Source organism: Sorex araneus, chromosome 2 (genome assembly GCF_027595985.1).
Source record: "Sorex araneus isolate mSorAra2 chromosome 2, mSorAra2.pri, whole genome shotgun sequence".
Lineage (NCBI taxonomy): Eukaryota > Metazoa > Chordata > Mammalia > Eulipotyphla > Soricidae > Sorex > Sorex araneus.
Window position 1 is genome coordinate 77,948,335 of NC_073303.1, and position 16,812 is coordinate 77,965,146.

A 16,812-nucleotide genomic window follows, 5' to 3' on the forward strand; every position below is an offset into this window, starting at 1 on the left:
ATAGCACAAGATCCCTTGTTAAAAGACTATGAAAAATTTCAAGCTGGCAGCAACAAAGAATAAAATGGAGTACTGGTCCTGTGTGGATTGGAGCAATAGCACAGCGGGTAGGATGTTTGCCTTGCATGTGGCCAACCCAGGTTCAATTCCTCCATTCCTCTCGGAGAGCCTGGCAAGCTACTGAGAGTATCCCGCCCACATGGCAGAGCCTGACAAGCTACTCATGGCATATTTGATATGCCAAAAACAGTAACAACAAGTCTCACAATGGAGACGTTACTGGTGACCCTTGAGAAAACTGATGAACAATGGGATGACAGTGTGACAGTGCTACAGTGCTATGGTCCTATGAGGTCGTATAAGTGGCAGATCTGGAAATGACTCTAGCACTTTTTCTGCCATATGCTTTTTGACAGCAATGAGGCAAACCTATGTTGAAATCATTAATGTTGGAATGTTCTAGACACACTGATTTGGTGCTAATATTACCAACATGGCTGATATTGATTTATGAGGGAATACTCATAAGAACTAAGATCAGAATACAACTTTACATGCAAGAAATAGTCATATCATAAAAACTTGGTTAAGTTCATTTCTCTGAAGCAGGTAAAGTTTAAACATCTTTATTTCAAGAAATATTGCTTCTAGACTTTCCTGAAGCCAGAATTGTTCTATAAAAGTATCACAGATTATTACACAAGATTAAAAAAAACAGTATGTTTCCCAGTAACTTGAGACCTTTTTACAAAGTACACCATTCATGACCATAAATATGTTTCTTCTGCCATTCAATTGGTGATACACACATCTGATATAGAACTAGTTAATTTTAACATATGTACAGTCTATGATAGACTTAAAGTTATCAAAGATTGAACTGTAATATCAAATTTTCTTTAAAAGAGTTTACCATAAACACTTAAAGAAAACAATATAATTTACCTATGTATTTGAATTATCTAAAAATAAAAAGAAAATCGTGGTTAAGCTAAAAAAAATATAACCTTCTTGGGAAGTCAATTAGGCTACTGATAACACTCAGTGAGGTAATCCTTTTGCTGGTATTGAAAAACCTAATGCATGACAAATACATTTTCAAGAAAACAGATTTTCAAAGCTGTTTTGAATCATGCCTTTAAAAAACCAGAACTTGGTGAAGGCCTTAAAAATAATCATACAACACATACAGTGTGTTTGTTATGAAACATTATAAGTTTGTTTTATTGAAAAAATTTCATTCTATAAATTCGAAACTAAACTTATCTTCTCAACACTTAAGCTCATAAAGCCAGGTTAAGAAAGCAAAACAAAGATTAGAAAAGAGCTTCAGTCCTTCTATCCTGTTAAGAAAATAATAAAAAAATTATCAATTTTAAGTATATGATGAACATTTTGAGGTCGGGACAGAGAAAGCAGGCAATCTTTGTTTTTTCATTTATTTGTACTGCCAACACCTTTAACCAGGCCTTTCTGCTAATTGATTTTAGCAAGTCAAAGTAAAACACATGCACTATTTTCTGGCAAAAAGTTTTACATTTAACAATATGTGGATTCATACTGTGTGTCATCCGTGGGGGGTCTATTTAACTCTGTCACATTGATAGCAATCAGTGAGACTGACAAGTCTGATTTTCTTTCTTTTCTTTTTTTTTTTTTTTAAAAGATTAATCAAATAGAAATGGCACTCTGATCTCAAAGTGTAAAAACTTTGACTCCAAATGACGCCACTGAGAAATTCCAGTGGCTGAAATCAAAACCACATTTCACAGGCAGTGGAAAGTGTGCTGAAAGACTCAGATGTCAAATTTCAGATACTCCTTAAAGACATAAACCTAGCCATCTTGACTGGATAACTTTTTTTTTATATGCATGGCCCTAGAGCTTCTGAAAGATAATACTGTTTTTAGTATGCCCCCCCCATCCCCAACAAAGAAACAAGTACAAATTGATCTCTTTTCTACTCTTGACCAACAGTGAGCTACAACACCGAGTCCTGTGTGCATGCTATTCCCATGCACACATCCTACTCTACACATGTAACAAGCGTAGCTTGGAATGTTGGTGGTCATGATTTGTTCTATTGGTTTATTAATCAGAAGTTTAAAAAAAAATACTGTGTGCAAGATAGGGTGACAATGCCATCTAATCGGAGGAGAGTGGGAGAGAGGCGCTGCCTTCGGCACCCGGGAAGCCCTCTGCGGTGTGATTCCCTCCCACCTCGTTCACCATCCACTTCACACTGCTGGAGGGACCAGGCTGCTTCCTGATGGGCACATCGGTGGCAGGATGAACAGACTCAACCCCAGAATACACAGGAAGATGCAGCTGATCTTTGAACGCATGTTCTTCTAAACCACCATGCTGGGTGAATCCATTCCTGTGCCCGCTCAGGGACTGCAGAATGGGGCCAGGCGGGAGCACTGGCTCCATCAGGCCATTGCCGCTAAAATTGGTTTCCAGATGATTCACCTCTTTCTGCTCCATCCATTTCTCGGTTTTGTGATTTCTCCAGTGTTCAGAATTCAGGCGACCGACTTCTGGAATGTCATTGTTCCATTCAAGTGTGCTATCTGGACTGAATGTTGGTTTGTTCAAATGCAGGGTTTGCAGGTCAGCTGGCCAAGACAAATGGGGTGCTTTCCCTACCATACGCATCAGGGCTTCTTCATCTGACTCAGGGGAGGCCAACTCTCCGGGCACTGAGAGCTCGGGAGATTCAGCCAGGAACCCCTCACTCTCATTAGCTTTACTTTGCTCATGGTGACTGTTCAGCAGTGCAAATACTCTATCTACATCCTTCAAGTAATTAGTCCAGTCACCCGGACTAAGTCTATAGTCTTGTCTGTACTCATAGACACTTTCATTTACACTGTATAAATCCTCCAGGCCTTGCCAGTTGACATCTGCTGCGAGATCAGGCAGATTAACCTTCCCATCCATCCCATAACTGTCCTCTGTGAACAGAGAGAGGAACGACAAATATTAGTGGAGAGAACATTTCCTACTTGTTGAAAGCAACTTCATGTATGTTTACAAGACAAATTAATTTAAAAATATGACACTAGTTATTTCCCCCAGTAATGTGAGGTTTTATTGAGGATGTCATTTTCCCTACTAAGGAGAGGTCCTACGTTATGTTTGTATGGTAACACAAATTCAGAAAGAGGTTTAAATGAGCAAAGACAAGGAGGCACAGTTGAGGCTGGAAATGCACTGTGTGGAGGGCTTTTGTTCTACTTCTGGCTCTATTCATGCCACCTCTAGATACCTGAACTCAAGGAAGGGATTTCCCTGAGTCTTGGTACTCTGTCAAATGTAAGAATAGTTCTGTGATAAAAGTTTTGCTACTTATAGAATTACTGGGTGAGTGATAAATTCAGAGGCATTTTAATATAATGGGCAATGCTCAGTAAGACATTTTTATTTTCTACTCTTTGTCATTCAGTATAAAATGCAAATACACATGCAGTTTAACTCATTGACTCAAATTCTTGTTTCTATTTCTTTGATTTTTTTTGTTCTTGCTGTAAGAGAGTCTAAATTTTAAAAGTTCAAAAAGTCCTAGGTTTTAAAAGTTTTAAGTCTGCCTTTGAGAGCTTTTCTTAGCATACAATGAATGCAACAACTTTCTCTCCAAACTTTCTACCTCACCATCATGACTATAGTCCCACAGAAAATTTTTCCAGTTGTGCCCAAGTACAATTCAGAAAGAGATGGCCTGGTTTAATACAATGAGTTGCACACAGAGCCATACAGATCAGCAGGAAGTATAGCTATACAAAAAAACACATCCTCAATATAACTAGAGTACAGAACATTTTATATATACTCTTCAAAAGACCTGTAAGTTTAAAAAAATGTTAGTGCCGAATACCAGTAGAGCTGTAGGTCTCACTTTGGGCAAAGGCCCTGGGAAAACAGTGTGGAGGAAGGAAGGAAGGAAGGAAGGAAGGAAGGAAGGAAGGAAGGAAGGAAGGAAGGAAGGAAGGAAGGAAGGAAGGAAGGAAGGAAGGAAGCATGGAAGGAAGGAAGCACGGAAGGAAGCACGGAAGGAAGGAAGGAAGGAAGGAAGGAAGGAAGGAAGGAAGGAAGGAAGGAAGGAAGGAAGGAGGAAGGAAGGAAGGAAAGAGGAAGGGAGGGAGGGAGGGGAGGAGAGAAGAAGGGAGGGGAGGAAAGAAAGAAAGGAAAGAAAGGTAGGAAGAGGAAGGAAGGAAGGATTTGAAGCCACTGCTGTAAAGAATGCTAACCTAGAGTATAAAATATTATGATGGTCCAGTGATCTCAGGGCTGACCCTGAGGGGGAAACTTAGAAGTGTGTAAGAACCAAGTTGGCAGTCTTTGAAAGACATTGCTTCAGAGAGAAAATGATCCAAGGGAGAGAAATATCTTTTAGAAATTGAGTAATAATAATGGAATACTATTCAGCTATGAGAAAAGATGAAATCTTATAGTTTGTTGCAATCTGAATGGAACTGGAGGGAGTCATGCTGAGTGAAGTGTGAGAAAGTAAAGAGTAAATGCCAAATGATCTTGCTCATATGCAGAGGAGAAAAGAAAGAAAAAAAAAGGATCAGACAATTCCCAGTCGAAATAAATCCTGAGACATGATCAATAGAACTGGAACTGAGGGTGTGGAGAGGAGACAGAAAAGACGGTGGGGTAATGATGGAGGATCTGCAATCAATAGTGATCTGTAATTACAAAATAATAACTTTGATATCATTTTAAACTACCAGTGCTGGCACGAATGTGGGGAGAAAGGGACTCTCTTTCACTGTTGGTGGGAATGCAGACTTGTTCAACCTTTTTGGAAAACAATATGGACATTCCTTAAAAAACTAGAAGTTGAGATCCCATTTGGTGGTGCAAAAAAGCACAGTAGAAATGACACCTGCACCTATATGTTCATTGCAGCACTGTTCAAAATAGCCAGAATCTGAAAACAACCCTAGTGCCCGAGAATAAACAACTGGTTAAAGAAACTTTGGTGCATCTACACAATGGAATACTATGCAACTATTAGGAAAGATAAAGTCATGAAATTTGCTTGTAAGTAGACAGACATGGAAAGTATCATGCTGAGTGAAATGAGTCGGAAATAGAGGGACAGACATAGAATGATTGCATTCATTTGTGGAATATAAAATATCATAATATGAAACTAACACCCAAGGACAGTAGAGACAAGGGCCAGGAAGATTGCTCCATGGTTGCAAGCATGCCTCAGGAGCTGGGGAAGAAGACAGCTGGGATAGAGAAGGGATCATTAAGTCAATGATGGTTAGAGGAATTGCTCAGGATGGGAGATGTGTGGTGAAAGTAAATAAAGGACCAAACATGATGGCCTCTCAGTATTGCAAACTATAATGTCCATAACTAGATAAAGAGTAAGAGGGAAATTGTCTACCATAGAGGCAGGGGTAGGGGTGGAACGGTGGGTGGGGGGACGGAAGAGGAATACTGGAACATTGGTAGTGGAAAAGGTACACTGGTGGAAGGATGGGAGGATGGGAGGATGGTTGAAGGATGGGAGGATGGGAGGATGGAAGGATGGAAGGATCATGTATGAGTGATCATGTACATGATCATGTACAGTTACAGCTTTGTAACTGTAGCTCATGGTGGGTGATTCAATTAAAAAAAAAACACCCAACTTCTACAACATGACCTTGAAGGTAACTGCAAAAAAAAATTATTGTAAGCTATAATACCTCAATAATTGTTTTTAATAAAAGGAATTGCCTGATAAAGAATGAAAGGAAGAACAAAGAATAGGTGGGCATACAGTGGGTTAATTTCAAGGCCTATATAAGAAAAAAGGAACAAAAAAATTGCAAAAGCACAAAACCACCCCTCCTGAACAAACTAAAAAGAGGAAACAGAAAATGTACTGGGTTACAATTAAAATGATACAATGGAACAAGAAGTTTTACAAATACTTCAAATTCAGGAAATTAACAAATGCAGCTTAAATGTATACCAAATTATTGCAAAATACAAATAATAAGAGTAAAAAATCAACTATCTTAAAAAAATCTCTGCCAAAATAAGCATAAAATAAAGGGAACCATCATAAATCATTGCCAAGTAAATTTAGTGTTCTTATTGGAGCAGATGAGGATGTGAAAATTATCTAAGTCAGAAATTAAAGTATGAATCAAGGATCTTCTATCCAGCCTTCCCTCTTTCAAGTAGCGATACTAGAGAAAAGCAGGTTTGAAATGTGAGGAGGCAGGTGTGACCCAAAAAGAAAAAAAAAAAAGAAACAGGGGCTAGGGACATTAAATTGCATAACTTAAAAGACAACCAACAGTGAAAAAAACCACAGATCTTAAAAAGTTTCAAAGGACTGAAAGAATTTACATATTTATAAGGAAGAATCTATCTGCTGAAGATGCAGTAGGAAACAAATAGAATTATATTTGGACTGGAGATCTAGTACAGGGGCTAAGGTGCTTGACCTGCTTGTGGCTGCCACATCTTCAATTCCAGGTCCTCAGGGGACCACATACAGTGGTGGCCACATACTCTATGTGGTCCCCTGAGGACCACCAGGTATGGCACCCCACCTCCACCAAAAAAGAAATAGAAAATAATCAATTCAAGACAGGTCAAAAGTGCTAAAAATAAAAAAGAATAAAAAAGAACTAAATATAAGATCAGTAACTTCTGACAATTGAAGTTACATATTCTCAAACACATAGGAACTCATAGGGCTTGAGTGTATATTAGATCACAAGGAATGAATCAATAAGTTGCATACATGGAATAATGACGATACTTTGCTATAATGCAATAACTAGAAATAAAATTAAAGCAGGAAAACCTAGAAATGACAACCCTATTAACTATCTTCTGGGAGAAGAGGAAAATTACCCACTAAAATGAGAATTTATTGAAAATGATAAAAAATACTATGTAATAGAAATTCTGATGTATTTGAAGAAATTCACAGCCTTAAATATACCTATCAGAAAAATTAATGATTAGAATGAAAAGTTGGAAATACTGTGGAAAGAACAATGTATATTAAAAGTAAATATAGGACAGAAATGCTTACAGATATCCTTTCTCGTTTGATTTGAAAAAAATTTTTAAATCTCAATAGCAATAAAAAATATTCATAATGATGATGGGAATGCAAAGTTGAATAGCACATAAGAAGGGGAGTTAGTCTGACAATATTTAACATAGATCTCTACACATCCTACCCATATATTTAGTAATTTAACTATTTATCTAGCATTTCTATATCTAGTACTTAACTTTGAAGACAGCTTCCAAAATATAAATGGTGTGTGTGTGTGTGTGTGTGTGTGTGTGTGTGTGTGTGTGTGTAAGGGGAGAAAGAACAAGAGAAAACAACAATAAGGGTAACTTTTTTTCTGAAAAGTTAATTTTGGGAAAAAAATGAAGATTATTCAAGTTATAAGTATTTCTCATGCACACCTGAAATGGAAGTAAAACATCCACCCTGTGAAATCAAGTTTGCTCAGATCCCCGTGTAGTTAGTCATTTCTTTCTAGATGACACTTTAAATATATGACCCCATATTTATATCATGCTCGTCTACAGATGGATAACTTGGAGACACACAAAACGGGTGGTTTCTACAGAGACTGCCTGGCTCCTACCTACGTCTTCAGCCTCTCTTTCATTCGCCATATTTATTCAAGGTCTGTCACATCTCTTGGCATCACAGAACATACAACTTCCTGAAAGCAACAGGCAGCTCCTTCCTCAGGAATTATATTTATTCCTAAAACGAGCTCTCCTGCCTTGTCATTCTGGTTCGTCTTAGTGTCTTTAACATTAAGTTTGAGCGTCATCTCTACCTCCACATTCTTTCCTGACTCTCATTCTTTTTTTCTGAGTTCCTCAGCACTCTGAGCGCTCTTCCACTGAACATCTGTCTGGAGAAGGTTCTGGTGCGTGTGCATCACCACAAGTTCCCGAGTCCACCTGGTCAATTGTCTACAACTTCAAAGAGTCAGTAACAGGTCAACCAGAAGTCATAGTGTTAGTTGTACTTTTGTGACCATTACTAATTGGCAGGATGTTTTATTTATTTTTGTTTTTTTGCTTTTTTGGGTTACTTCTGGCTCTGCACTCAGGAATTAGTCTTGTTGACGCTTGGGGGCTACATGGGATGCCGGGGACTGAACCTGGATCAGCCGTGTGCAAGGAAATGTCCTACCTGCTGCAATATTGCTCTGGTCCCCTGGCAGAGGGACCAGAAGTCCCCCTGAAGGCAGGAGGTTTTAGTTATTAAAACTTTTTTCCAAGCACAGAGAACACTCAATTGGCGATTTCAAATTGAGAGAACCTGACTGAGCAGAGAATCTTACTTGTATATCTGTTCCTTTCTCCGAAACCTTTCCAGATTTTTCTGTACAAAGTATGCCTTTCTGAAGGGCATAGTATTTTCAGTCTCTGCAACCAAGGTGATTTTCAAGCTGCTTAAACCAAATTATATTTTAGGGCAAATGGAATTTCATTTGGATTTTGAAATTTCAAGACCTCTGATTGGTGTCCTATAGTAGTGTTCATTATAAATACCTCTTTATAGACATTTGCCATGCATGGACAATTTCTAAACTAGGTCATTTTCTTAATAAAATAATGACGGAATAGTTTCAACTAAGAAATAGACATAAATCTAAGATATTATGCATCTATGTATGAGTGAGTAATTTATATGGTCAAAGGCTGTTGAATATAACACACTGGCTTGTTGGTGCAAATGCATGCAATATTCCTTTTTATATTTAATTAGTAATAAAAGTTGTTAATTTTATTATTATCTTTTTTTTGTTTTTTTTTTTACTTTGTTTACTCCTTAGCAGGGTTTAGGGAACCATATATGATGTTGGGGATTGAATCTAGGTAAGCCGCATGCAAGATAAGCACCCTATCTGCTGTACTACCTCTCTGGCCTAAAACCTGCTAATTTTAATATCAATTAATGTGAATGGATTATTTCAATTAATTAATTCTAGGATTATTTATATTAATCTCTCAGCATGGATATTACAAATATCAGTCATAAAATAATATAAATCAGAAATTACTTGTAATAATTGTACTAAATAATTGTACTAACCACTTTCTAAGTATTATGCAATCCTATATATTGTTATACATTTCTATTTCTAATGAGATGAGAAGTTATTACAGAGGTGAAAAAAATCAGAATAGGTAGAGATTAAGGCATATGCTCGAACTAGAGTCCCTGGCTTCGAACCCTACTCCAACTTTTATCAGATGTGTAATTTGGGGGATCTGAGATGGTTTCTCTGTAACTCAGTTTTCTAATTTGGAAAGTGAGGGTAATGATAGGAAGAGAGCTTGTGTCATAAGTTACAGAATGGAAAAGGCCAGATTATGGGCATTTTGAGTTATCAAGTATCCTAAAAATTGTTCTTTGGTAAGAAATTTTGAAGAAGTATAAAACATCAGGAAAAATTCTGTCACCCCTTTTTGCACATTTTCACTGAGGTCATGGGGTCAACACCAGACAGAAAAATTCCATCAAAATTGATATTATACGGGGGCTGGAGTGATAGCACAGCGGGTAGGGCGTTTGCCTTGCACGCGGCCGACCCGGGTTCGAATCCCAGCATCCCATATGGTCCCCTGAGCACCGCCAGGGGTAATTCCTGAGTGCATGAGCCAGGAATGACCCCTGTGCATTGCCAGGTGTGACCCAAAAAGCAAAAAAAAAAAAAAAAAAGTGATATTATACGTACATCAAAATGACGTCTGAAATGATGGATTTGTTCCCACTGGGAGGTGGCCAGTGGGAACAGGGAAGGGGAGAGTCCACAGGGTTGCTATGTAATTGTGTCTGGAGCGCAGTTAACATTTGTTATAGCAGGGCTGGAGAGACTCTATGGGGGTGAAGGCACTTGCCTTGCACATAGTCAACCGCAGTTCAATCTCTGACACCACAATAGCCCCCATCCACGATCAGGAGTGATACCTGAGCACACAGGAGGAAGCCCTGTGCACAGTTGGGTAGTGACTTAAAAACAAACAGCAACAACAAAAACACATACACACACAAACGTTCTGTATCTCCAAGTTGTCTGGGGATGACTTGAGGAAGATTTATAATTCCAACTCAGGTTGGAATTATAAAGTAACCTGTAAATACCCTTTGAGCTCTTTCAGGATAGTCATAAAACCAGGTCAGACTGAAAACCCCATAGTTGCAAAATTGAGTGCATCAAAACATAACTGCCAAGTCAATATTGAGGGTCGGGTTCATCCAAAGCGTCACACTTTAGAAACAATTTTATGTGACTCCTAGAAAGTTTGTCAGCATGGGATATTACCTCGTCAGCCCATAGCCTGGGTGAGACCAGCTTAGGAGAGGATTCTTCTGCTCTGTCTTACGTGTGCTAAGGGGTGATATGGGGTCAGGGTTGGGGGTGGAGTGAGGAAAGGAAAAAAAAAAAAAACAAAGACAAGAGAGAAGGGAAAAAGAAGAGATTGATACATGGTTATAATTATTCCCCAAACCTTTCCTTTGTTTTGTTTCTATCTTCCCCACTACTTTTCTCATTGTCATTTAGCATTTTGTCTGAACTGTCCTCTAAAATCTTCACTAAGGAGGTTGATTATGGCTCTATGGGACCAAGAGAATGCCTTGGCCGGCAATATACTTTTAATTTCTCTGAGATAATATCAACACAGGTAGCACCTGTCCATATTCCTTAATGGAAGATTAAGGAATCTTTAAGGAAGATTAAAGGAATTTAATCTTTAAGGAAGATTAAATCTATTTTCTCCCAAATAGATTCATTGACTAAGGTGCTGGCAGGTTGGTGCCTCAACTTCCCTGCAGTCAACATGCTAAGAGATGTTCCCTTCTCATTTTTGCAATAAGACACACCCAAGTCCTATATGTGGAAGAGAAATGTCTCAAGTGTTGACACAATAACCTGTCACCCAGGTGCTCCATCCAAAGCACGTAAGGAGAGGGACAGAGTGGGACAAGAGTGGGAGAAGCGTGGACAGGCGTTATCAATGAAGCTGTGAATGTCTGGCACTACTGTCTCCGTGCTCTGTCCACATAGTTCTGAAAGTCCCAGTTCTCAGCACCTTCTCTTCAACTGCCCGCTCCTACAGAGTTTTCAATCACAGCTGCTGTTAACCAGAAAGTTCCTTCTATTTTCCCCCACCTCAGCTTCAGCATGCTTTTCAAATTCTCACTCCTCTTTTTGTGCTCTAGGCATTGTATTTGTTTAAACTCTATCTGGGGTCCAGGAAGTGTCCCCAGCAGTCAATGTCTAAGCAATGCAAGGGAAATAATGCTACCACCCTGCTTGGGGATTCCCAAAGATCCTGTTTCCCCCCGCCCCCTTTACATCATTCCATGCTGAAAAAGCATCATTCATCAAGCAGACAAGCGCGAGAGTGAAGGCATGGCCCAGAGAGACAGCCTGCTGTGACATTGAGCTCGTTGAAAAGGAAAGGACAGATCTGTAACCAGTGACACGATGTGGTGGAGAATGTCATTAGAACATGCATACACCCCAAGCTATGCTCTGTGCAACATGGTAAGAAATAGAAATTAGTTGAGGTGGTCGGATCATGCAATTATTGGGAAAGAAGCTGCTGGGGATAATAAAAACGTATGAATACCTGTGGAGGTCATAGCTTCCGCCATCTTTATTTCCTGACATAGGAAAATACAAGAGTAACTTTTGTTAGCTTTAGAATAAAAAGAGGTACACCACCCCTCCAAGCAAACATTGACTATGTAGTTTTCTGTACATAACATCAAAATCCTAGAAAGAAAGATACTGTGTTAAATACAGACAGTGCTAAAGTCCAGCAGTTTTTCCACTAGATGGTTCAAAATAAGGATTAAAGGTGATATATTATATATAATATATATAAAGGTTTAGGGTAAAACAGGCAGGAGATCATATGAAAAATGGAGAAGGTTGAGAAAGAAGGAACCATTTTAAAATACTTTTCTTGAGGTCCATATACAAATTTCTAGAATTTTAGTACCAGTAAAAATTTGATTATTTTTGGGCAAAATGTTGAAAAATGAAGAGTCAATAATCATCTCATTTAGGAACTGTTTAAACAGAGTATACCTAAACTTATCTGCCTGCTGCTACCTTTTCAGAAAAAAAAAATCACTGTTTCCCCTGGAAATTCACCTTTTCAAACAAAAAAAAAATCTCCTAGTTATGCTTGAGGCTATCAACTGGCATTCTTCATCTCTCTAGATCTTTCCAGCAGCCAGGGACAGGGATGGGAGATATGGTATTGTCTCTTTTGAGAAACACTGGCCCAGAGGGGTCACAGGACTTAGAGCCTATGAGGAGCAACTGACTCACCACCAGGGACTCCTCCCACTTCCCTGAGTAGAGTGAGGCCATCACTAATAAGAGTACTGTGCTCTTTGAGGGAGAAATACCTGAGTGTAATATTTCTAGTGCCTCTAATAATTGGTTTAGTTTTCAGGTCCTCCTTATGAGGTAGGGGTGTGTGTGCATGCATGCATGTGCGCGAGCGTGTGTGTGTGTGTGTGTGTGTGTGTGTGTGTGTGTGTGTGTAAGATTTGGAACACAAGTCAACAGAGAAGTAGAATATTTGGAAAGATTTGACCTGAATGAGGTCAATGAGCCAAAGACCTATTTGGCAAGTCAAGACTGGCTCCCCGGCTGGCGACAGGCCATGAGAGTGCTCCATAAGAAGTGTTGACTAATGGCTGAGATAGAACTTCTCTCAGATTTATAGTTTCTCAGACTCTCTTACGTTTAAGCCTTCAGGACTCTATTATGCTGGAAAGGACAAGTGTTGATGTCAATCACTTCCTGCCCCTTCCAGTCACAGGAGTCAGAGAGAGAGAACTGCCGACTTTGATTATACTCATGTTCTCTATGCCAAGGAGCCATAAAGACAGTGGGCGTTCAGGACTCGGGGAAACACAGTAGGATCACAGCAGCTGCCGGAACTGCTGCCTGAATCCTGCTTGTCACTTTTCTGGGGCTGGCATGCTGTGCCATCCCAACACACCAACAGCAGCTCACTCCTTTCTGTGGGCCGCTGGGATTCCCATTTCTAGGAGGCTTATTAGAAAATAAACTCAGTAATCAGGAAAGAGTTAACACACACACACACACACACACACACACACACACACATTGACAAGAATTGCACCCCCAGGAGCCAGAGGAGCAAGCAGTAAGTTTAACGCTGCAAATCAAGGAAGGGGCATCAGGCAGATTGCATACAGGCCCAGTTATACTCTGTGCTTCCAAGATACCCAATTGCTCAAATATCTTCTTCAGACAGGAAAGGCGAGCAGAAGAAGTCCAATTCACTGCGTCATGGACAAGGATCTACCCAGGGGAACTCCAAAACATGATCAGCAGGAATAGGGCATTGTGTGTTTCTGTCCAAATTCCCTTAAAAAGAGGATATTCCCCTAGAGTACATCTTATGACTGTTGACAGCAATAACAAATAAATCCCTAAAGCTGTCATACTACCTTCCAATGGATGCTTCCACCAGGAACTGAGGTTTACTTAGAGAACAGACTGTGGAAATGATTGGAGTAAAATATTCACCAAGGGCGAGAGGAAAGTGCAAACGGTTGGCACACATGCCTGGCATCACACACAGGGCTCTGGGTTTGATCCGTGGCACTTCATGGCCTATTAGGTCCCTCTACACCACTGGAGATCTTCTGCCTCCAAACGATATCAATCAAGTCATTGATAAATTATTTTTTTCTTAATGCACCCAGAGGAAAACTTAGAGAATTGCCTAGAAAGTTACCTTGGTGAAATACCCTAAACCTTTATGCATAGAAATATTTCAAAGGCTGAAAATGTGACAACAGAAGAAATTTTTTTGTTAGGGAATGTAGGAAAACAGTGTTTCCCCCTTACCAACTTCAAGGCCTTTGGGTCTTGGGTTGCACTGCTTATACCCTTGACAGCTTCTTAGCTCCATCAGCTGCAGGTGTAGCTGATTCAAAATGCCCCGTTCTACTGTGTGCACTGTATTTGTGAGCTGTGGATGAAGAAGTCGAATAATTTATTTAAATTAATGTTCTGCTTATTCCACTTTAGCAACATTCATAGAATGGAAACATATTCACTTACTTGATAAGGATCTGTATTCATGTCAAAATACTCCAAGAAGCCAGTGGCAAACTCACAGAAAAGAAAATTATGTGTCTCATTAACTGTACGCAAACACCAGTAGGTGTTATTGTTAGAACTCGTGCAAGCACAGAAAGATCCCACTGTTGATTAAACAAAAGAAAAAGAAAAACAGTAAGTGATAAAAAGTGTAGGTTATCTAGTCACTCCAACTTTTGCTTATCTTTACAGTGTGGCTTTTTATTTGTTTGTGTGTTGCAGGGGCTGGATCGATAGCACAGCAGGTAGGGCGTTTGCCTTGCATGTGGCCAAGATCAGGACCTTATGACCTCTCTTTGAAGAATGCTTATATAGTCCTTGCAGCAAGTTATATTTACCTCTTTTATTATATTTGAAATAATAGCACTATAGTACTGTTGTCCCGTTGCTCATCGATTTGCTTGAGTGGGCACTAGTAACATCTCCATTGTGAGATTCGTTGTTACTGTTTTTGGCATATCAAATACGCTACAGGTAGCTTGCCAGGCCCTGCTGTGCGGGCAGGATATTCTCGGTAGCTTGCCGGGCTCTTTGAGAGGGACAGAGGAATTGAACCTGGGTTGGTGGTGTGCAAAGCAAGCACCCTACCTGCTGTGCTATCACAAAACAAATCTTTGTGGCATGCTGTTGTTGACTTTCTTATTTAGAAATAGTGCAGTCCTGCTGGACTGGAACTGGCAGTATATTCCAATAATAATGCGAGATAAATCATTATAGAAACACCCAGGGGGGCATTATAGAGAGTGCGCAGGTTAAAGTGCTTTCCTTGCATGCAACAAGTCCTGATTCAATCCCTGGCATCACAGACCAAAATCGCTGATCATACCAGAAGACATTCCTGAGCACAAAGTCAGGACTAGCCCTGGAGTACCTTTGAGTGTGGAGGAAAGAAGGAAGGAAAAAGGAAAGGAGGAAGGGAGGGACGAACAAAAGAATGAAGAAAAGGAGGAAGAAGGAAGAGAAGGGCGGAGGGAGGGAGGAAGGAAGGAAGGAAGGAAGGAAGGAAGGAAGGAAGGAAGGAAGGAAGGAAGGAAGGAAGGAAGGAAGGAAGGAAAGAAGGGAGGGAGTAAGGGAGGAAGGGAGGAAGGAAAACAGAGGAAGGAAGGGAAAGAGAATGGAAGAAAGAAAAAAGAAAGAAGGGAAGAAAAAAATCATGAAAGGAAAGAAGAGAAACATAAAGACAGAAAAACTAAAGGAGGGCCTGGCATTTAATTATTTTATTATTATTATTATTGTTGTTGTTGTTATTATTATTATTATTTTATGCATCACACCCAGCATTGTTCAGGGGTTATTCCTGGCTCTGCACTCAGGAATTACTCCTGGCAGTGCTTGGGGGTCCATATGGGATGCTAGGGATCGAACTAGCCGCGCACAAGGCAAACGCCCTACCCACTGCACTATCACTCTGGGCCTGGTATTTTAAACATAATACCTAAAAAGGGGGTAAAAATTAATTTTTTTGCAAAATGAGAGAAAGATTTGCTGCCAATAGAGACCAGCATGATGTGTTCCTCTGCAAGGTTTGGCTCTGGGCTCCTTGTCTAAGCAGCTGGGGCAGAGTCTCTGCTCTCTACGTGGGGGCGAGGGAAACTCACGGTTCCAGAAGGGGGCCGTCTGCCAGTGGTTGTTGTCATGTGTGAAGCAGGTGAGCCCAGGGAGGCTGCACTCCTCTCCCTTCCTCTGCCGCTTCTTCTCCTTCCGCTCTTTCTTCCGCCTCCGGTTCTCCTTGAAAAGCTGAAGTTTGCTGTCTACTTCTTGAGCGGCCTCCCTATTTCCACACAAGGGATTAAAAAGATTTTTTTAAAATGGAGTCACATGTCACGATAGCTGTATCTGTGTTACAGGCACGCAGCACTGCAAATCAACATCTGTATTCTTAATAAGTAGAAAGTCTTTCCGCAAAAAGTAAGATTGTTGCTCTGAAAATTATTGCTCTGAAACTCCACAAATATATAAACCCAGGATAATGGAGAAATGATAAAAGATGACTTTTATTTTTCACAAAGGCCTCAAAATATAATCAACACTAGAGAAGACAAACTTTTTAGGTAACAATTTCCTCAGCATTTTGCTGAATCTTATAGGGATCAAGATTTTCTTTACAAAACTTTGGTACGACTACACAATGGAATGCTATGCAGCTGTTAAGAAAGATGAAGTCATAAAATTTGCTTATAAGTGGATGGTCATGGAGAGTATCATACTAAGTGAAATGAGTCAGAAAGAGAGGGACAGACATAGAATGACTACACTCATTTGTGGAACGTAAAATAACATAGTATGAGACTGACACCTAAGGACAATAGAGACAACAGCCAGGAAGATTGCCCCATAGTTGGAAGCCTTCCTCATGAACTGAGGGAGAAGGCAGCTGGGATAGAGAAGGGATCGCTAAGTCAATAATAGTTAGAGGGATCGCTCGGGTTGGGAGATGTGTGCTGAAAGTAGGTAAAGGACCAAACTTGGCGGCCTTTCAGTATCTGTATTGGAAACCATAACGTTCAAAAGAGGAGAGAGAGAGAGAGAGAGAGAGAGAGAGGGAAAGAAGGAAAGAGGAGAGAGAGGGAAACTCATAGAGGCAGGGGGAGGCGTGGGATGGGGGAAGTGAGGATACTGGGGACATTGGTGGTGG

General features: G+C 40.0%; 1 protein-coding gene across 7 annotated transcripts in view; it reads right to left on the reverse strand.

Annotated features, from left to right (window-relative positions):
* Positions 1–610: 610 nt before the first annotated feature.
* The window catches only part of SULF1 (sulfatase 1), a 182,021-nt gene continuing 165,819 nt past the window's right edge, over positions 611–16,812 (reverse strand). For 5 of the 7 annotated variants that reach the window (XM_055127396.1, XM_055127398.1, XM_055127395.1 and 2 more), the window contains 4 exons: positions 15,776–15,948; positions 14,139–14,281; positions 13,923–14,046; positions 11,526–11,686 (listed from right to left, as the gene is read on the reverse strand). In XM_055127396.1, coding sequence (XP_054983371.1) covers positions 11,526–11,686; positions 13,923–14,046; positions 14,139–14,281; positions 15,776–15,948 — 601 coding nt within the window. Of the gene's footprint in view, positions 2,958–10,340; positions 10,407–11,525; positions 11,687–13,922; positions 14,047–14,138; positions 14,282–15,775; positions 15,949–16,812 lie in introns of those variants that run through there. The other 2 variants (XM_012936068.2, XM_055127400.1) reach the window with 2 other exon arrangements.